Source organism: Lissotriton vulgaris, chromosome 5, assembly GCF_964263255.1.
Source record: "Lissotriton vulgaris chromosome 5, aLisVul1.2, whole genome shotgun sequence".
Taxonomy (NCBI): Eukaryota; Metazoa; Chordata; class Amphibia; order Caudata; family Salamandridae; genus Lissotriton; species Lissotriton vulgaris.
In genome coordinates, this window is record NC_141693.1 from 1,723,022,003 (window position 1) to 1,723,044,526 (window position 22,524).

Here is a 22,524-nt window from a genome sequence, read left to right on the forward strand (position 1 = left end):
TACAAACACTCAGACTACATTAGACCTACTCTAGCAATTGAGTTTCATAGTCAGTGCTCAAAAGTCCCACCTTCAGCCTTCACAAATGCTGTCTTATCTGGGAGCGACTCTAAACACTTCCACAGCTCTAGCTTCCCCCAATGCAGCCAGAATTCAGAATATTCAATGTCTGTTAATACAGTTTCAATCTAATCAATACTTAGCAGCCAGAATGTTCATGCTACTGCTAGGGATGATGCATCATGCATCACAATAGTGCCTCATGCAAGATTGCACATGCGTCCTCTACAGGAGTGCTCGGCACGTCAGTGGAATCAGTCTCAGGGTCAATTAACAGATCTAGTGTTGGTAGACAGCCGCACCCATCGCTCTCTGCAGTGGTCAACACACCAACCTTATCAAAAGGGTGTCCTTTCATCGACCCTGTTCCACAGATCATGCTAACAGCAGACACATCCCGCACAGGCTGGGATTCTCATCTTCACTACTTCACAATTCAAGGTCTATGGGACAACAGGTACAAAGCTCTGCACATCAATTATCTAGAGCTTCTAGCTGTATATCTAGTACTGAAAGATTTTCAGTTTCACCTCATAGAGAAAGATGTCCTAGTCCACACCGACCGCATGACAGCAATGTACAATGTACAAAAATGGGCGGGGGGACATTGTCTGCTACTGTAACGCTTCTCTCAGACAATTTGGTGTTGGGCAATTCATCACAAAGTCCATATTCTGGCAGATTATCTCTCAGAAGTGGACAATCAGATTGCCGACCTCCTAAGCAGAAGTCGGCAACAAATTCACAAGTGGGAACTTCATCCCCAGGTTCTCCTTCCATACTGCAACAATGGGGATTCCCACAAATTTATCTGTTCGCCACAGTCGACATCTCAAAATTCCCAAACTTTGCCTCCGGGTTCCGAAACCCTCCATCCAAAGGCAATGTCCTATGGATGAATTGATCAGGGATATTTGCCTACACTTTTCCATCTCTCACTCCTTTCATATCTGGTTCGGAAGTTCAGGCAAAAAGTTCCTCATACTGATTCTAGTAGCTCCCACTTGGGCTCATCAACCGTGGTTCACAACACTTTTAGAACTGTTAGTAGTTCTGCATCAAAAGCTACATCTCCATTCCAAGCTTCTCACACAGAACCATGGAGAAGTCAGACATCCAAATCCAGAGGAGTTCAATCTAGCAATTTGGCTCCTGAAGTTATAGTTTGGATATCTTTTCTTGTCACCAGAATGCATGACCATTCTTTAAAAAGCAAGAAAGCCTACTACCAGAGCATGCTATACAGCTAAATGGAAACTATTTGTTATGCATTGTACTAATAACAATATAGATCCTCTAAATGCATCTACTCAAAATATCATTTGTTGCCTTCTGCATTTACAACATGCTGGTTTAGCCTACACTTACATTTGTTTGCATCTTGCAGCAATAGCTGCATATTTGCAAAACAGACAACATCTAACTCTGTTTAAGGATCTAGTAATTACAGCCTTTATGAAGGGCCCTAAGAGAATAATACCACCCAGAGTACCTCCAGCACCAGCTTGGAATCTGAACATTGTGCTTACACGTCTCATGGATCCACCTTTTGAGCCATTACACAACTGTCTGTTAGTTTCTTTCATGGAAAGTTGCCTTCCTCATTGCAATCACTTCATTAAGGAGAGTTGGTGAGCTACAAGCTTTAACCTTAGAAGTACCCTTCTTTCAACTTCATAGAGATGGAATAGTTCTTCACACCAACCCAAAGTGTTTTCTGCAATCAGTTAAGTTGTCTGTGTTCTTTCCTCAACCTGATTCGGTAGCAGAACAAGCTCTTCATACTCTTGATGTCAGAAGAGCACTATTATACTACATTGAAAGAACAAAAGATTTTCGCAAAACAAAAAAACTGTTTGTTTCATTTGCTACACCTCACAAAGGCAATCCCATTTCTAAATCTGGTATTGCAAGATGGATTGTTAAGTGCATCCAAACCTGCTACACTAAAGCTAAGCAAACTTTCTCTGTACCTCCGAGAGTGCATTCCACTCTTAAAATAAGAGCATCTATGGCCTTTTTTTGTAACATACCAATAGCTAATATTTGTAAAGCAGCAACATGGTCCAAACCACACACTTATACCAAACATTACTGTGTGGATGTGTTAGCACTTCAACAAGCCAATGTAGGCCAAGCAGTGCTGAAAACACTTTTTCAAACAGCTGCAACATCTGGTTAGCCACCGCTTTGAAAGAATACTGATGTGCAGTCTATGCAAAGCATGTGTATCTACAGCACACATGCCTCGAACGGATTATGCTACTTACTACTTAGGGAGACTGCAGATACCAGGAGGGAGAAGAGCAAAAATTACATCTGGTCATTTAAATGCATGAATCGAACCAAGATGAAGAGATTCCTAAATTATCGGGGATGAGTGGACTGTTTATTTTACATTATTAAGCTATTGGAGTTCTTTGTTGTCTTTGGTAACAGCAGAAGTGACCAGATGTAATTTTTTTAAGTTTTGCTCTTCTCTCCCCTATTTATATTTTTCACTTATGTTTTCTCACTTGGAGCAATGTCGCTGGCGTAATGACTGTTGAATCATTTTTATTGAGAGCTAGAAATGATTATGAAGTCTGAATTAACTGAATAGGATAAGTAGAGGATTGGTTACCCACTTGGTTGTTTTTTAGTTCTTTGTTGATTAATGTTAGGTCACTTGACAAGCATATGATATCATTTTGGGATTGAAACATCTTGTAAAAAGGATGAAATTTCACTATGAATTATTTAATACAATACATTTCTTCTAATCCTCTAGTGCCTAGAATTGTAGTATTGGAGACGTCACCCTAGGCTTTTTTCTATGTCACTTCAGGAAAGGGTTTTTTCCACTGTTTTAAAGGAAATTGGTGCAATTCACTGTAGTTGCTTTGACAAAGACCATGGGGGTCGAAATGCATAAGCCAATCAAATTAAGTCAGCGGTGTAACTATTCCTGCAGTGCCGGCTTGTCTTTGGTGGAATGTCATCAAGAAATGTGTGTTTATTTGAAACACGGGTCCTTCTCCCGCCACCATGCACCGGCCCGACAGGTGAATGCAGTCGGAGACAGCAGGGCAAGTATATATATATATATATATATATATATATATATATATATATATATATATATATATATATATATATATTAGGATTTCGTTTTGATAGCATTCTTATCTGTGACAGGCCTGTGAAACGCTCCGATTCACAGTGCACTGCTGATGCACTTAAGAGTGCACGTTCAGTAGTGTGTGAACTCGAGTTTCCCTACTTTATTTTTCCTTGCAATATTAATTAGCGTGAACTCGACAACTTGGCATGAGCAAAATTTACATTACAGAAGAACACATTCGTTTGTGGTAGGCACCGGGAGACAAAGCGATTTGCCTGGAATCACAGGATGTTGTGCTGATGCCGAGATTCGACGTAGCTCCCCAGCTCTAAAGTTCGCAATTCTAGAACTTGTGGCGGGAGGTGTGTCTTAAAGTGTATGTTGGTGATGGTCATCAATGAGAGAGACCGGTGCATTTTTCAAATGGGTGGTGAAAAAATATGAGTATGTTGCTGGAGATGTGGGCCGCCGTGCCATCAATGTAAACACCCATTATTCCGCAACTTTCTTTCCGCATACCACCATTCCGCATACTTTCATTACGAAAGTACCATGACTCCGCAATGCCATTATAACGCATGGCATTACGTTTTATATGCTTTTACCATGCATACATTTACCTCGAAATTCGTTGTAAATGCATGAATGGTAAAAGCATATTTTTTTTTAATGTTTGGATAAGGTAAGTATGGGTATAGGGGTATATGTTTTGGGGTACTGAGGTATATGTTTTGGGGTGTTTGGGTATTTTAAGGGTTCAGATATAGTTTTGGGTTATGGGGTACAGGGGTAGTTTTGGGGATAGGTATGGGTTTTTGGGTACAGGGGTATTTTTAGGGTTCAGGGCTAGGTTTGGGTTTTGGGGTATAGGGGTGTTTTTAGGATTCAGGGGTAGGTCTGGGTTTTTGGGGTACAGGGGAATTTTAAGGGTTCAGGGCTAGGTTTGGGTTTTGGGGTACAGGGGCTAGGTTTGGATTTTGGGGTACAGGGGTATTTTTAGGGTTCTGGGGTAGGTTTGGGTTTTGGGGTACAGGGTTATTTTAGGGTTCAGGGCTAGGTTTTGGTTTTGGTGTACAGGGGTATTTTTAGGGTTCAGGGGTAGGTTTGGGTTTTGGGGTACAAGGGTATTTTAAGGGTTCAGGGCTAGGTTTGGGTGTTGGGGTACAGGGGTATTTTTAGGGTTTAGGGATAGGTTTGGGTTTTGGGGTACAGGGTATATTTATAGGGTTAAGATGGGTAAGTGTTTAAGGTTGTTGGGGTATTTTAAGGAGTGAGGGTGGGTTATGATTATGGGGTGCAGGGGTTTTTAAAGGGAGCAGGGTGGGATTAGCACACGATATGAGACATGGCATGAAGGGCGGAATGTACCACACGCCCCCAGCGTTGTCACGCCCCCAGCACAACGCAGACACACCCACAAGGGACTACTTTGCTGGCACGGTTCTTTTACCTTTTAAATGTATATGGTGGACGTCTGCATAGCCTATGTCCTTCTGCTGCAACTGCCCTTTCCCAACGCTGTATTTGGTGTTGTGATAGGTGCTGTGGTTCCTGAGATTACCCGCCTCAAAGGTTTGGGCTCTCTCTTTGTTATATTAGTATGGATAGCGGAGCAGGGCGTTAAATAAAAGACCTTCCTGCCTGATTCCTGTGTTCCGTCCCTTCATTTCCAACGTTCGATTGTTGAAGGATTGTTGCTGAGATATATATATATATATATATATATATATATATATATATATATATCCATCACATGCTTTGCATACTCCTGCCTGAAGTAGAAAATCTTCTTTCCGGAAGTCTTTACCAGAGTATCAGAAAAGTGTATTAAATGCACACTATTACCCTTTTATCTGCTATAATCAAATCATAATGGGATTCAAACGTATCTCCATTCATGGGGTGGGACTGGACTGCTGCTAAGAGGTGTTCAAATACTGGGAAATTAGATTGGCGGGATACAAGAGAAATAATAAAATGTTACCTGAAAGAGCAAGTTCAAGTTTTCCTCCTGCTTCCCTGGGGAAGCGACCAGAAATAGGCAATGTAAAGGTGAAAAATGAACAGAAAAGGCAGAATAAGCTTTGGAAAGGAGTAGAAAGAGGCAGACTAAAGTCCTGCAGCGTGCAGAAATAGGCAGAATAAGGGTCAGCAACGAGCAGAAAGAGGCATAATTTGGTCGGAAATGACCAAATAGAGGCTGAATAAAGGTCAGAAATGAGCAGAAAGAAGCAGAGTGAAGGTCAGTAATGAGCACAAAGAGGCAGAGTAAAGGTCAGAAACGAGCTGAAAGAGGCAAAATAGATGTCAGATATGAGCAGAAAGAGGCAGAATGAAGATCAGAAATGAGTAGAAAAAGGGAGACTAATGTTCAGCAGCGAGCAGAAAGAGGCTGAATAAAGGTCAGCAACGAGCAGAAAGAAGCTAAATAAAGGTCGGAAACGACCAGATGGAGGCAGAATGAAGTCAGAAATGAGCAGAAAGAAGCAGAGTAAAGGTCAGCTACAAGCAGTAAGAAGCAAGATAAAGATCAGAAATGAGCAGAAAGAGGCAGAGAAAAGGTCAGATCGAGCTGAAGGATTCAAAATAGAGGTTAGATATGAGCGGCAGGAGACAGGATAACGGTCAGAAATGAGCAGAAGGAAGCAAAAAAAAGGTCAGCAGCAAGCAGAAAGAGACAAAATAAAGGTGACAAACTAGCAGAAAGAGGCAAAAAAAAGGTCAATACCGACCACAAAAAGGCAGAAAGCAAGCAGAATCCACTCATGCGCCCACTCATAAAACAACTTAAACACGTACACCCTCTCACAAATAGTCAAACACTTGTGCTTCCACTTACAGAATCACTAATACTTTTTTTCACCCACTCATAGATGTACTCAGAAACTCATGCACCAACTCACAGACCCACTCACACATACACTAAAAAAGCACTAATGTAACTATAACTTGTGCCCCATGCAGTTTTCTCATCAATCATTTTATGATAAATGTTGCAGTGATATTATCATTGATGTCATAGAAGATGTCATTAGTGATGTAATATGTGGGGGAATTAGCAGTGCATGGCAAGGGTGCAAGTAATATTTACTTGAGATAACTCTAACTATAACTGCTGAATTTCTATGGTTTTGTGTGAGTACAACCTGACCCTAACTATAGCATCCCTGTAACATTTGTTTTTTTTTCAGTGAATTTCTAGATTTTTTTAAACATAAAGTAATATTTAATTACTATACATTATTCTATCCACAGCCACACCTGGCCTAGCCTGTGGCCAACACCCTGCAAGCAGCCGACCTACAGTTTCCCTCCCTGGGCCACTTTTGGCCCCAGGGACTCAATCCCCCTGGTGCATTTTTTTAGGGGGAGGACACGAGGCTCCACTCCCTGGGCCAATTGTGGCTCTGTGGACCCCATACCCCAGACCCACCATTATATTTGTGGGTGAGGGGGCACAAAGCCCCTCTCATCTGCTCTATTTTGGCCCCGGGGACCCCATCCCCTGGGGCCTGGCCATATTCTAAAGGAGGCAAACAGCCCTGCCTTACCCGACCAAGTTTTGGCTCCGGGAACCCCATCCCCTGAGGCCTGGCACATGTTGTAGGGGATGTTGTACGTGGCTCACCTACCCAGGGTGTCTTTAGCCCTGAAACCCCATTTCCCAGGCCCACCATTATATTCATGTGGGAGGGGAGCATGCAGTCTGGAGCCTTGCCTTGTTATAATGTGGGAAAGGGGCACGGAGCCCCCCTTCACATCTGATTTCATCCCAGGGACCCCATCCTTGGACCCTGCTTAATATTAAAGGTGGAGGTGGGCATCACAGACCCTCTTCCCAGGCCAGTTATGGCCCCCCCAGAACCCACATCTCCATGAGAGCCGGCAAACAAAAGGTGGTTGCACTGGTGCTCGCACAGGGAACGCACCACATCCTTATTGGGGTCCGTGGGGGGAGACCCTTGACCCTGCTATCCCAACCGGCTCCCGAGCAGGTAAAACGCAGGAGCAGTTTTCAGATCGGTTTCCCTGCCCTCATCATTCCGGGCAGAGAAACAGTTCTGAAGTCCGCTTCTTGTGTGCTCTCGCTTGGTGGGAGCTTTGACATTGCTCCCACCTAGAGAGAGCAGACACTGGTTTCCCTGCCCGCGTCGGTGCGGGCAGGGAAGCAGCTGTGTGCCAGGGGTTGGGACCCCGTCACATAGCAGGAGGGGCCCTTTCCCCTTTGTTTTTGAGACTGGGCCCAAGAATGTGGTACCCAAAGCTGAAATCAGCCCAGCCCAGGGAGGGGGGGGGGGAACGTGGCCCTCCTCCCCCTTTTCGCCTACGGCTAGAGGATGGGTCTCCGGGGAAAATATTGGCCTGTGAGGGGGGCAGTATCCCCTCTCCCTCATTTATAGAAGGCTAGACCCTGAGGGATGGGGTTCCCGGGCGAAAGTCGACCTGGGCTAGGGGGCCATGTGTGCCCCCCCCCCCTATATGAAATAAACAACTCCCCCGGCCCGGGCCCTAGTCCACCTGGGGGTATCTGAAAAGAAAAACAAACATGTGAATTAGCGAGATTTTTTGTGAATGTTTTGCCGTGGATCCTCTGCAAATTTGTGGCAAAATAAACGTTTTTGTCCCCAGCTTGTGGCACCCCACCACCAGCCTTAAGCGGTCAGGGTATTCCTGCCCCTGTTTTTGTTGTTTTGAGTCCTGAATCCCATGATGGCTGCCACTACTTCCTGCTTAAAGTGGTAGCAGCCAGTCGGATCTCACCATGAGATCTGCGGATCGGCGGACTCTCTGAATCCCTAAATATACATTAAATAAAAAAATATTCACTTGAAATCTGAACGGGTTTACACTAAATTTGGTGTAATTCCGTTCATTCGTCGTGGTCAAACACGCATTGCAACCCCGCCCCCCCCCCAACCCCCCTCCCCTTTCTTTGCCCCAGCTTGACGAATCACACCAAAACTTTCCAAACAGCAGCTAAAGTGAGTGACTAACTAGTATTGAAATTTTCATGAGGAGTCATTAAGCTTTCCTCCTTTGCTGCGGCTAGTACCACCCAATAGGTGGGCTACCTGACATGGATATGACCTTTCAGAGTCTGCCATCTTTGTGACGGCAAACTTAGAAACTCTGGGACAGGCTTATGTGCTGTTCCCACAGGAACAGATCACATAGGGGGCGTAGTGACCACAAGGATAGGTAGGCCATTGACTACTACCCTACTCTCCCTTAAAACCCCTAAATTCAGTATTTTGAGGAGTCCATGGCACCAGAAAATTAGGTCCTGCCGACCTGAAAGAAGAAGACATAGTTGAAGAGTCACAAGAACAAGCAACAACTTGGCACCAACCCTGCCAGCCTGTCTACTGACTTCATAAATTGTGGCAAAAGACGAGTTGTTCTGCAACTGCCATGTCTCCAAAGCCTGGGAGAACTGCAAGCACTTCGCCCAAGAACCAGGAACTCCCAGGGAACAGCGGAGCTGCTCCCCTGCATCCTGCAAGTACTAAAGACTGAGCTATGAGGCTCCAAGACTGCGAAAACCTGACGTTGGAGAGCACCACTGCACCCGAGTGGCCTAGCCTGAGCTGAATTTGACCAACAGTGCCAACGTGGTCCCCAGACCCTCCAGATTCGAAGTCTACCTTGGATTTCTTTGCTGTGGATTTCTCTATGCCAAATTCAGTCTCTGTTTGCAGACCCTCTCTACCGCTATCACTCCCGGTGGCAAATACTCTGCGCCTAAGGACCCCTCTGTACCCGTCGCTCCTAGCCAATGGAGAAGAAGACCAAAGGTGCCCCTGAGCATTGTGAGCCCTGAGCCACCCTGTCAGTTCAGCCCAACTGTCCTCCCAGTCGAAACCTGCAGCCTCTTTTTACAAAGACCGATCCCAACAGACTAACATTAGGCCATTAGGCACCTGTTGCTGTATTGCACCCGGCTGCCCTAGAGCCGTTAGAAGTGCCCTGCTGGTGCTGCTATAGACCTTGATACATACTCACCTCAAGTCCAGGATGGTGGTCTCGTAAGTCGCTGTATGCTGCATTTGATTTTCCTCCCATAGGATAACATTGCAGCTACTGAAAAATGTGTCGACTTTTGAAAGCCTAAAGAATTTCGATCTCTAAACATGCTTACCTCATGCTATGGAGTCTGATGCCTAAATATATATAAAGATATGTGTTATCTTCATAAGTTGGTGTGGATCTCCTTATTGAGTCATGTGCATTATTTACTGACTGTGTATATTGCAGTTGTCTGACACTCCTCTCTGATAAGCCTGACAACCTTTTACCAGACACTGGTTCTTTTTGTTTTCAAATTCTTTTTTCTAATTTCTCATTCGGATTCTTACCCCAATAAGTGGTCTGCCAGCTATGTTGCAGACGGATGCGCAGTGGATCTGCAGATCTGTCCCCAACCAAAAGCACACATTCAATACAAAACAGCAACACATTTAATACAAATATCTCTAATTACAATTTATATAACTGTAGCACTGCTTGTGTGTGAGTAGCTGTGTAAGTAAGTGTTTAGGTACATGAGAGGCTGTGTGGGTCTGTAAGTGGATGGGTGAATGTGTGAGTGGTTCTCTGGGTCAGCAAGTGGGTGTGTGAGAGTCTGTACGAGTGTGTAAATGGGTGTGTGAGTAGTTTCTGGATCTCTGGGTTTGTGAGTGGCTGATGGCTGTGTGTGGCGGTGTGTGTGATGGGCGGGTGTGTAAGTGTAGGTCAGGGCACTGAGTGGTGTGTGAGTGAATGTCAGTGATTTTGCTGTATGTGTGTACAAGTGGGTGTGTAAGTGGCTTTGTGTGAGTGGATTTGTACGTGATTGTGGGGGTCTGAGTGAGTGTCAGTAGTTCTCTGGGTCTGTGGATGCATCTGTGGCTGTTTGATAGTGTGAGAGGGCGTGTGAATGACTCGGAGTATGGATCTGTGAGTGTTTGTGTGAGTTTGAGATGGTGTATGATTGGGTCTGTGAGTGTATATTTTTTTAATTTTGGATCTTGATTCGCAGATCCCTATAAGATTCACACGGAGGGCCACGCTGAGCACTGCAATGGATCCGCGGATCCTTGCGCACCCAAAAATAACAGTTTTTGGACAATATTTTGCCCATGAGGGTTTCCCACCGACTCCTCCATGTGGTCAGGATACCTCTATCCTGACCCCTTGTATCCTATGTACACGTTATTCCCTCCAACATTTACCATATGAGTTGCAATACATATTTTTTTGTTCTATGTTATGGTGTCACCCACCACTTACACATTATTTTATATTGAGTCTCCTAACTTTGCCCACTGGATGCAGTTTTTTTAATTATCTTCTCATAATCCCTGGCATTGTTATTGGGTGATGGTTTCCCCTTATGCTCTCTACTATTTGCTCATAAAGGTTCACTTCAGATGACTCTGAGTAGCAGTCAGTACTGTATTTCAATATTTAAGGTGAGCCACTTAAGCTCTGTGTTAAAGCTAGACGCCTCTCTATATCTTCCAAAGAAATACGTTTCACAAAAATAATTTAGTGGCCGTCTAGCCTGTGTCGTTTACGTAACTTCAGCAGGTCCCAAACTCGTTTGCACTTATCACAGTACATTCCATGTGGAATGAGTGTTTTTCAGGAGTTCTCAATGACCATTCAAACACAACTCTCAAATGGTCCACCGTGCAATAATTTTCTATAGTTGATAAGATGAGACTAACCTCCCTCTTATTTTTCTGAATCAATTTCTTTGAAATGCTGCGTTTCTTCTTAACCCCTGCAAATACATGAATTCTAAATTGACTGGATGTTCGCTAACTCTTGTTTGGGAATTGCCAGCATACGGTCTTAAAATAAGTTAAATAATCTAGGAAGAAAGCTCTGTTTTTTAGTGTGACATTCTTCCCTGCCTTGATGAAAGTATGGGCTTGTCATCTAGTTGGTCTTTGGCCCAACAAAATGGAGAAATGATCTACGTAGAATATACCAAAATTCATCCTAATTTCCTAAGATCTCCAGAACCTTAGGATAATGTTTTCAGAGTGCCTCAATGTTAGCGGAATTTCAATACTAATAAATTAATCTTACGACATGTTCCACCTAAAAACATTTGTTATATCACTTGACTTTCCCTAATGTTTTTGTGCCAGTGACTACACCAATACACCAAAAAGGAGAGGGGTCAAGGGGTAGCCCTATCTTGTTCCTCCTACTAAGAAGGGGAGGTGACATCTTTCCTTATTGACCAATATGCTGATGGTGTTTCTGCATAAAAGGACTCACCTCCATCTTTTCCTCTACGAATTTCAAGAAGGATCAGTCACACTGTTTCTCAGCATCAAGGTCTTCAACAACAATTTTTTTTTTCTTTTGTGGTATTTTCTGCAATATAGAGAATAAGTCATACTCTCAAGTGTTTGTCTATTTTAAATACTCCCTGTTTGATATGAATCTATCCATTAGGTCATGAATGTCTTGAATAATTAAAGATTTAAAGATTCATGCAGATGCAGCTGTATCTTCGTATGGACAAACCTGGTACACTAAGCCCTTTAAATTGATTCGCTTTGCACAATTTCTCTTGTTTGCATTTTTACACTGACATCTTGAACAATGACCTTTCTCCTTTAAAAGTTCCTTCTTTTATAAGTTTTAATGAATGTACATTTAGTGCAAAGGTTTTAATTAACTGCACACTTGAATAAAATAAAGTTGAACTTGACTTTACTTGAAAAATGTACTGGATTTTTTAATAGATTTTAAGTTTTGCGTTCCGTAAAGTAATTAACCTGTACAAGGCACAGGCTTTCACAGGCACATCTAGCTTATGTTTCCATCTCTACATCCACTTCTAGATGGGAGGAACCTTGTCTGAAACTAGGAAAGCGTTATACATATTAGCTTTGCAAGGCAGCCAGCACTGAAAATTAAATATTTTAAAAAAATACCCAGTGGGGCGCTAGAGGGCGCCAGGCAAGATGTCCACACTTGCGTGAGGCTCTTGCTGCTCGGGCCAATATTCAGCTTTTATCCTTCTCATCTCACGCCTATATCTGCCCCAAACCGCGCGGACCAACAACTAATGGCATGGGGACTGCTGCCGTGAGGTTTTACTGCTCCTGAGCTGAAGGGGAGAGTGGAGACACGGAGTCCCGATTCCTCGGATACTTGGCCTAAAATGGTGGCAGCCACCGACCTAATCGAGCCATTTCCACCCCCGGCGAACCAGCAGCGCCTACTGTGACCTGTCGGCAGCTCAGATCTGCCCCGCCCGAGTCCTCACTATTACCAGTTGCGCCAACTCCTCGCTATGCGCTGTTTGGGGATTCGGAGCCGAGGGGGAGACCCAGCCGACAAGATAAACCGGGCTAATCCGCACGCCTGGGAGCTCTGATCCGGTCTGAGACAGCCTACACGGACCCCCACACAGCCGCCGGTGAGTGAACTTTCACCCACCAGGCCCCCACTGCTAATACAAGCATCTCTCTGTTTGCCGCTGTTATAGACGTGACTGCCCCTCATCGTCAGCTCTCACCCTACTGTGAAGCCGCCGTTACTCACCCCCAGAGAAGATTGACCCAGCGCCATTACACATCAACGCAGCCGCTGTACCTCGGCCCAGCGACCACTGCCTGTGGCTGATTCTGGCCACCCAATTCAACGCAAGGCACCTGCGGCAACGTCTGCGCTGCAGGCCTCCTCTGCACATCTCGCTGCCTCCGCCGAGGACCGGCAACTGCACACTACGGTGCACCCACTCGCCGGATCTCTGCCACGGCTGAGTGTTGTCCGGACCAGCGCTCCCACGCCTGCGCGGGGCGAGCAACGCCTGCATACCCATAGACAGGCGCGTGGCCCACAAAAACAGACCGACCCTACACCTGTCACCCCTGCAAGACTGCAAGATCCAACCCACGCTGCGTAATATTGCCCAAAAATTACTCACCCTGCTAAATTGGCTCTGCCACGTCACAGAAAACACAACAAACCCAGGCCTGTGCAAAGCCTCGATCCAAATACCCTGCCAGGCATCCAGTATATGGAATACACACTGCACTGATAGGGGTGGAGCCTGCAGAAGTGCCCACACCCATCCTCCGAGACGCGGAGCCCTGACTGCCTCTTACTAGGCGAGACAGAAATTGGGGGGCCCTGCAACGGCGAACTGCGAACTGGGGAAGACAGGGAACCACAAACACACCATGCAGTTACCCCTGGTTCTCCTGGATTCCTGTAGGCGCCAATGTGCTCCCTCATCGTCATTGCGCAGGATAGCTTGGCACCAAACACTTGCCCCGCTGGGAGACCCACAGTTCTGAAGCCCAGTTGCATAGGAGACCGAATAAGAAAACACATTGCATTTTGAAGATCCTTTGCCAGCGCCTAGGCCCACACTCTTGGCATCGGCCAAACCATAAGCGAACCCCGACCCTCTCGCCTTGCACACCTGATCAACACCTTCCCTCTGATAATATCCGGAACGCGGGTGGACTGGGCTGGCACTGCCGCACAGCAGAAGGACTGCTGCCCTCGGTTGTTATCGCTACACCTATACGGGAGTAGCAGCTGGCAGAAAGACACCTCTCCCTGACATTGCGAGCTCCTGCTGCAGCTGGATTTCCGCAAGTTCGGCCAGCATTCTGTGCCGTAGGATACGAAACGCATGCAAAAAAGCCTTATTGCTTATCCTTCCCATATACTACCACATATCCGTCCCAACCCAATCTGCAGACATGGGAAAACCAGACGGGCGGCAACCAAAACTCAACTTCGACACCCGCAAATCGGCTCATCCCAGACGGAATCAAATGAAGACCAACATGAAGCACCAACCACCTTCACCGTGGACCTCAAGGAACTCCTGCTAGTGATGCAGTCTAGCTTGACATCCATTGAATCAAAAATGGACTCTATGAACGCAAGACTGGATTGCCTAAGCATAGGGTGGAGGATCACGACAACCGCCTCATTGAAACGGAGCGACGTATATCCGACTTGAAAGACGCGTCCAATGCCACCCCAAGCCGTACTCTTGCAATGGAGGTAGCGGCAACATGTCTGATCAAATAAGCCACAAGAAATGTATCCCTGAGACTTCACGACATGTAAATGTACAAATGTACATGTATTTATATAGCGCAAATTACCCACATCGCAGGCATCTAAGCGCTTGCTTAGGGAACCCGTCCTGGTATTCCCCTGTGAGATAACCCCGGCAGGGTATCCACAAGGTGAAAGCCAGGCATCCCGCCGCGAGGGGCCGTTGTGGAGATTAAGCAAGCTATTGCCCAGAGTCGCAGAGTGTGAACCTGTGAGTCGAGTAGGCACCGGAGCGAGAATTATCCAGTCCGTGGAATTATTGAGCCCAAGACCCGCCGAGGCGGGGAATTGAACCCTGGTCCATGCACTGAGCTCCGGCGTATGCACTCCTATCCCCTGGCATAAGGCAGAAATTGTGCTGACCCTTACACTTAGCCCATATGATATAGGCCAGAGACCACACAGAGGCCAGCATCCACATCTCGTAGAAAAGCTGAGGGGGAACTGCTGATCGCGCTCAGTGCATCAAGGCAAGAATAGCCCCATTGAATAACACCAAAACCGGTCTTCCCCACGGCACTCCCATTACTTCTCAGATAAATTCAAAGTCAGCGGAAGATGAGTACCCGACACCTGTAATTATTTTTGGACTACCCATCCTGTTATTGCACTACCTGACTGTAATAACACACTGGTAGCGCAACTTCTTGCCGCTCTAATCTATCAGATAGGGAACCGAATTTTATACAACAGCGAGATGGAACTACACAATACCGCCCGAGCGCCCTCGCTCTGACGAGGAGAGACTCGTCGCCCTCTAGTAGATTTTACCCAAAAGGTGAACCCTAAACATTGTGTGCTATAAATGGTTAACTTGTTAATCCCACTGCCCCCTGTTGGGAAGGTGTAAATTGGGTCTTATTGAGAGGGGGGAGGGATGGATCACAGCAAGTTTGGGTTGCTGCTGTGGGAGGGGGGCCTTGGGGAACGTTTTTATGATGTCATCCACTGTACTACCTCGCACAAATGTACTGATGTCGATAGCTCTTCTTGCACACCAGACACTCTTCTTCCACATAGCTTGCACAAAAATAATGGAGTCACGACCCGTCTCCCATAAATATAACTTTTTGGCCTGGAATATACGAGGGTTGGGGGATCCCCGCAAACGACGCCATATCTTTTCCTACCTATATCGTCATAATATCCACTGCGCCATGCTTCAAGAAACACATCTTGCTCCCACCCCATCCCCCACATTTGGAGCCCGCTGGGCAGTCAGCAAATGCTTTTCATCCTATTCTTCCTATGCCTGAGGCACCCTCATATTAGTGAAATGCACGCTTCCCTATACCCTCATTGGTTCTTATGGAGATCCACAAGGCCTCTACAGCATTCTTTGGGGCAGGCTGTCTGCACAATCCGTTACGCTTGTCTCCTGCTATGGGCCTAATACCGACGATCCGGAATTTTTCAGAAACATCTGGGGCAAAATAATGGACATAGGCTCTACATATCTGATTTGGGGGGGAGACCTCAACGTTACTATAAATCCTACCTTAGACAGGTCGCATCCACAGACCCACCACTACTCTAATGCACGGTCCACCCTCAAAAACATCATGGAGGACCATGACCTCATAGACGCATGGAGGACTCTTCATCCACAAACCCAAGAGGGATATTGTTACTCCACTGCCCATTCCTCCTGGTCCAGAATAGACAGCTGGCTAATAGACAAAGGATTGGTAACTTGGTTGACACATGCGTCTCACCTCACCCGCACGTACTCTGATCACTCCTTTCGCTTACACCCCCTTATGAGGACCAACCCCCTCATCTCCTGGCGCCTCAACCCACAATCATTGCTAGACCCCTTCTTTAAAGATGAACTCGAGCAAGAAATTTCAGATTTCTTTTCTCGAAATAACTTGGTCCCACACTACTCTACAGTATGGGAGGCCTTTTAGGTCACCATACAAGGCATCTTTATAGCCAAAAGCGGAGGAGTTTTAAAAGATATCCGAAATACGCTGGACAAGTAAGAGCTCGACATTAGGCAAACAGAGCTGTCTATCCAGACCTCGCCCACACCGGTATTAAAGGCGCAACTGCAAGACCTCCTCACTGAGTACCAAGAAACGGCTGAAAGAGAGTATAAGTTTAGAGGAAAATATCATCAGGCACGTCGGTATGGAGTGGGAGAAAGACCGGGTCGGGCACTAGCCTCAGTAATCCGTCCCCTCGCTTTGCTAATACTATATTAGAGATTGAGGATGACGACGGCCAGATACACAGAAATACTTCTGACATAGTAAACACCTTCACAAGATTCTATAAGCAACTATATAGAACACATAGAAAGGAACCAGTAGATTTTACACCATTCTTTGAGGATACTGCTATTGCCTGGCTGGGAGATGGACAGAGGGAGTTCGTTCTGGTGCACCACGAAGATGAGGAAATGATCTCCCCAATAATGCAAATAAAATCGGGCAAGGCCCCAAGACCTGATGGTATCCCGGCAGAATTTTACAAAGTAATCCGGCATTTCCTCATTCCTGTGGTGCGCCATGTGCTTGAAGAAGCACGTGAGTCGGGTATCTTGCCTAAATCAATGCGTGAAGCATTAATCATCTCACTACCTAAACCGGGTAAGCCACATGCACAGGTTGACTAGTATAGACCCCTGTCCCTTATCAATGTGGACGCCAGGATCTTAGCTAAGTTAATCGCAAACCGCATCAGCCCCATTATGCCTGTTCTGGTCCTCCCCGACCAGTCGGGATAAATATGAGACCAGCACCAGCGAAACAACAAAGAACCGCCGATCAACAAGTGTCGCCAACTCAGTAAGCAGCCAGACGAAGGAGAAATCGGAGGAGGTGACATACAATAGCGGAACAACAACTTCGCACATCCATAAGCCACATGGGAATATCCATGCCAAGCAACACATGCACCAGCAAACACCTCCCCTTGGGGAAAAGGACTCGGACACAATCTTATTGATTCCCGAATTTATCTCCAGAGGAAGAGTGGACACTTTAAACAGGGGCAACATTTTAAAGCTAATCAATTCAATAGAGAAATTAAAAAATATAAAAACCACCGATCTGCTAACACTTGAATTCCAACCAGCCCCCCGCCCACAAGGAAACGAAACAACAAAGACCACATGGTCATCAAGGGAGGTAGCAAACTTAATTATGAACGAATCTCCTACATTCACACAGTAGGGAATTAAGCTCGAAGCAGAAAAAAAGCCAGCCTACCCCACTCTGCTCCTTGAAGAAAGGAAACAAGAACGCACCCAACCGGCCAAATCAATATTGAAAGGAGCACTTAGCTACTCCCCAGGGTTGGATAAATATTCACAGTTTTCTCACAACCCCACCACTCAGCAATCAACATCATGTCGTCTAATAATTACACGCACCATACCTGGAGGTGATCCCTTCGAGGCTGCCTTGCCTAAGTGAGATTCCTGCCCCAAACGTGTTCCCAGGCCTCTAATTATTCGCCATTTTGATCCCTTTTCTCCTGGAATCAGATGCAGCAGTGGCCCGGCACAAAGGGACCCTCGGCGCGTCGGTCCCCGGCCCCTTTCAGAGCCGAGCCCTGGTGGGAGAGAGCGAGCGGGCGGGCAGCCAGAGACAGGCTAAGCAACCACCTATCTGAGAGATAGCAGCTGAGCTAACCACAGACCGCCAGTAACAACCTATTGCCCTGTCATGTGAGAAGAGAAAGAGCAACTGGGACGCGGAAAGGGGGCGACAAGTTCAGCCCTCAGCCACCCGAGACACAACTGTTGAAAGACAGCAGACAGAGGCGGGCCTGACACCGATTCATTAGAGACAGCAGCTGAGAGACGCCAGCCAGAGGAATGTCTGGCAGGACGCCAAGGCGCCGGGCTGTTACCAGGCCAAACATAGAGGGGATCCACAGAGCGCTACGGTGCAGGGGGAGAGAAGCAGCCGGCCTGCGCCCTGAGGAGAAGCCACCGCCGCTGGGCCCTGCGAGAGCGGAGAGGAGGCAGACGAGCCTCGGCTGCCGGGAGAGACCCTGCCGTGGGAGTAGCTCCCTCCCGTGCACACGGCACGTCCGGGCTTCCGGCGCCCCATGCCCGAGGTGCCGCGAAGCTGGCTGGGGACACCCACATGCCCGGAGGGCGGATGAGTGTAGCCCCCGCGCCCTGGGGGCCAGTGCCGGGACGGTGCCGCTTTGTTGGCGACGCTTTGCGTCAGCTGAGCCGCTGACGGCGGGGATGCCCGTCCTCCTGCTCGGATCTGACTCCTAGTCCCCCGCCCCTTGCTGGTACTTTCCTTTCGGGCTCTGCTGCCCGAGGAGGCCGGATCTCCCAGCTGGGGATGGGGCCAAGCAGAGCTCGGGGGCCCGGCCGCTGGGCCCCTTCCCGGGAGTGTCCTCGGATGATAGCGCAGTGACACCTGGCCCGACCCTGGGGCAGTACCGGCCGGCGGAGACCGCCATGGGGCTGCGCAGCCGCTAGGCCAGCTCCGTGGCGGGGCTGGGAGCGGAGCCCTTCAGACTGTACGGCGGGCGCGTGACCGGGAGCGGTCGGGGGCGGCCAGTGCGCCCCCGATGGAGCCCGCCGGGACGGGCTGCTGTACTTGGGGCCCGAGCTTCACTGGCCGAGGCGCTGCCCCTGCACATCGTGCCAAGATGGTTTGGCACCCACAACGGTAAGTGCTCTTTTGCCTATCGCTGAGAGGCCATGCAGCCGAAAGGGTGGGGTGGGCAGTAACCTGCGTGAGTGTCATGATCGGAGAATTTGATGATTGTTCCTTTTCTTTCACAATATTGTGTCATGGTGTGGGTCAATTTGCCCTCTTTCTCCTTCAGCCTGGCAGGGGAGGCTAACGAAGCGTTGCCTTAAATATCGCCCCCCTTATGCTATGCTCTGGAAGTGATTGTGCCAAGCACACTGCGACCTTGGTGACCTGAGTCACAGTGTGACTTGGGGGTGACCTAGGTAGCTGCCGCCTTCTGTTCGCCACTCGGTGCCCTGATTATCGGCCTCAACTCGCCATGCATTTTGATTGACTGAGAACATGGCGTGGCACAGTGTGAATACGGATATTTCACAACTCCCTCCCCCTAAGCGACTATATGAAGCCTCACTAGACACACTGACTGATTAAGATGGCTGGTTGAAGGTTAAGAACAGGGTAACTCCACCTACCGCACTAGTTGGGGGTGGATCAGGTGGACAACGTGGCTTTACTCCACCTGTTTGCGAGGTAGATGGTTAATGTGGTGGACCCTGACAGTTCTGGTCTTTGGTTTTGTATCGCTGTACACGTCGCCCATAGGCTGTTAATGAGTTTGTGCATCGTGTCTGGCCAGTCCTCGCGTGCCTGTATAGCAGGTTGAGGCCTCTTTGCTGAGGATGTCCCTAGGACAGCCATGGTGCAGAGCACCAGCAGCAACACTTCCCATATAGGATCAAAGCAAAGACAACATCCTTCCAACCATACACCCTACACTCTGTGGCATGTTACCCATGAAGGCAAGCGCCCTCATGGGTAAAGTGGGAGTAGTAAGAGCTATATAAATTATGTAATACAGTACATATGGAAATACAGAAGGTAACATTGAATTACGGGGTGTTTTTAACTGAGGGGTACGGAGTGACAACAAATAGTTCATAGTTGTGTATATGTGGGGTGTTTGAGCAGCGGATGTGAGATACTGTACTGTCAGCTCATTTCATTAATGCCCTGTGTCATCCTGTGCAAAGCTTCTTGGACGTCTCGTTTACAGCGTGTCCAGGATGCTTTTGGGCGTTGAGATGATGCAGTCGTAGTGTGAGCGCTTTAATCATGCCTGGCTGAAATCTATATCGGCAGAGGTGACACCCACTGCATGCCTCGGTGTAAATGTAGCCCACCCACCCCCCTCCCAGGGTCTACACTTCCCACTTGTAAAGAAGATGTGGCGGGTAAGTAACTTATTTCTGAATTAGTGGCTTTTATTTGCCTTGCTGCAGAATCATTCTGATATCATAACCACTGTGCACCACAACCTATTTTTCACCCTCATATGTTTTTGTTCATACACACCATCTTTTATACAGTTGACTACAACCAACTCATAGCAACCACTCTGTTGTCTCTTTTTCTTAAAAACTGTTCATATTCTGTCCCGTTGCTCCACACTTACCTCAACACCTGTGAACATTGCCAGATGATTTTTATTTGGCCTGCTATTTAGACCTATTTATTTCCTTTATTAGTAACATCTCCTTTTTTCACTTTGTCTGCAACATTTTGAGAAGACTCTCAAATCCTGTTTGCCATTTCCTCACTCCCTCCAGACAGATGTTACTAATTTTCTCTTCACCATGGTGTACTGGAAGGACATGTGCTGATTTATGCTCCTTTCTGACAACCTACATTTATATATTTTGCATTGCACTCCAGACCACTTTGTTGCCAATTTCTGCACATCACACTCTATTCTCCATTCCATTCCTCTTTACTCCTGATATATCTTAGCTCATTTTGACAGTGAATAGAGAATCTCTATTACTTCTGGTCACTACTATCTTTACGGCTTCTTTCTACCCCTGTAAAAATTAATATTTCAGTTTTGCCTAACTGATCAACTCACTCTATGAACATCAGTCAGGCAGGCTGATTTCTAATGTAAAAGAGGAGGGGGGTGGAATGGGATTGCCTCACTATTTTCTCACACCATCTTCTTGAGTCCTTCTTGCCGTGTATATTTGACAAAACTGCCTTACTGTTTCACATCGCACCACCTTGTGTTTAACATCATATTCCCTCAATTGGAATTTGCTCAACCTGAGACTTGCCTACTCTCTGAGAATCTTGAAGAAGACCTGCCAAACCACTTCCCCCAACTAGAGAAGTGATTCTATGATAGATATCACTTGAGGAAAAGTTTGTATGGTTTCTGTTGTACTGTTATGATTCCCAGACCTAGTCATATCAAGATGTTTTCTACCAAGTACCAATAGAAACTCATTATTACTGCTTTTAATGTAACTTCGGTACAGCATTTCTATTTTAAATATTATCCAAATGAATGAGTGCAAACACCAGCAGCATGGGCTGACTGGCTTCAGGGACCACATGAGATAGTATTGAGCTGTTAATATCCAGCTAGCCACCCTGCCCCCTCATTTTAAATGTCTTTTTTCTTCTATTTATTAGGTATGAGAGGTGCTGCTTCTCTAATCAATTTATTTATGTCCTGCACTTCACTTATTCATGCTTCTTTGGTACTGCAGATCCTTACTAAGACTGGTGAGTTACCACGGCAGCCCACGACGTACCCCGAGGAGACAGAAGAAGAACTCACAGAGCAGCAGGAAATATTGGGTGACAAGGGGCCCCTAAGCCTCGGGCAGCGGGTCTTCCTGGTGGATGGTGGCACAGAGAGTGAGAGTACACAGGATGACTTGGAAGAGGAAGAGGAAGATGATGACTGTATTCATTTAAATGACGACACTGAAGAAAGAGCTGAAGATAGTGAAAAATCAGAACCCTTAGAGCGGGAAGACCTGAACTCTAATTTCAAGAGGGTAATTGTCCAGTTAATATAAATACATTGCCTTGTTGATCTTTAAGGGAAGCATGCCACCTGCAGATGAGGGCTTTAAATCACTTTTTTGGGTGAAGGGTGTGTAGATTGCCATCGTCACCCCTCTAAGTGTATGTCTTTAGCACCACAAACAGTGGTTATCTTCATCCCTTTGTTCATACATGCTTACTCATCAGCAAGCCAGATGTTTCTGTATTAGCAATATTTGCATCCCTTGCATACAACTGTAGTCCGACACAGTAATTGTCACGTTTTCTCTCTGCAGGACAACCTTTGTTGAGACCCCACCATCTTTTGCAAGGGATAAAGATTTAGTTATCTCATTAACTGGCCATCATAATTTCTATCTGCTTCACTTCTAGAAGCGTTTAGTGTTGCAGAATAACTGTATATTCAAGCAAAGTTGTTAGTCTTGAATAGCTCAGTCCTATCATTTTGTTTTGCTGGAGGAGTAACAGTTTTTTTCCGCTTCATATTTATGGTGGTTCTTGAGGGGTCTGGTCACATGTGTGTAAATTATATGTGTGTGGCGTTTTATGGTCACACTATGACACTTCATAACCGGTTTGGTGCACCTGTCCCAGTTTTGTCTGTCACTTGTGTAGCTTTTAGACATCACTTTATGAGAAGAGGCCAGTATTCTTCACATATTAGGTGCTGCTCAATGCCTCAATTGTCTTGAAACAAGATAGATATTCACATCAGTGTTGATGTCAAGAATCATTCTGGTTCCGGTCCCAACT

The 22,524-nt window shown here is 46.6% G+C and overlaps 1 protein-coding gene across 18 annotated transcripts in view; it reads left to right on the plus strand.

Moving 5' to 3' along the window:
* HDAC5 (histone deacetylase 5) overlaps positions 1–22,524 on the plus strand; it is a 1,827,433-nt gene that overhangs the window by 1,357,091 nt on the left and 447,818 nt on the right. For all 18 annotated transcript variants that reach the window (XM_086923942.1, XM_086923931.1, XM_086923932.1 and 15 more), the window contains one exon: positions 21,468–21,761. In XM_086923942.1, the coding sequence (XP_086780068.1) occupies positions 21,468–21,761 (294 nt within the window). The remainder of the gene's footprint in view (positions 1–21,467; positions 21,762–22,524) is intronic.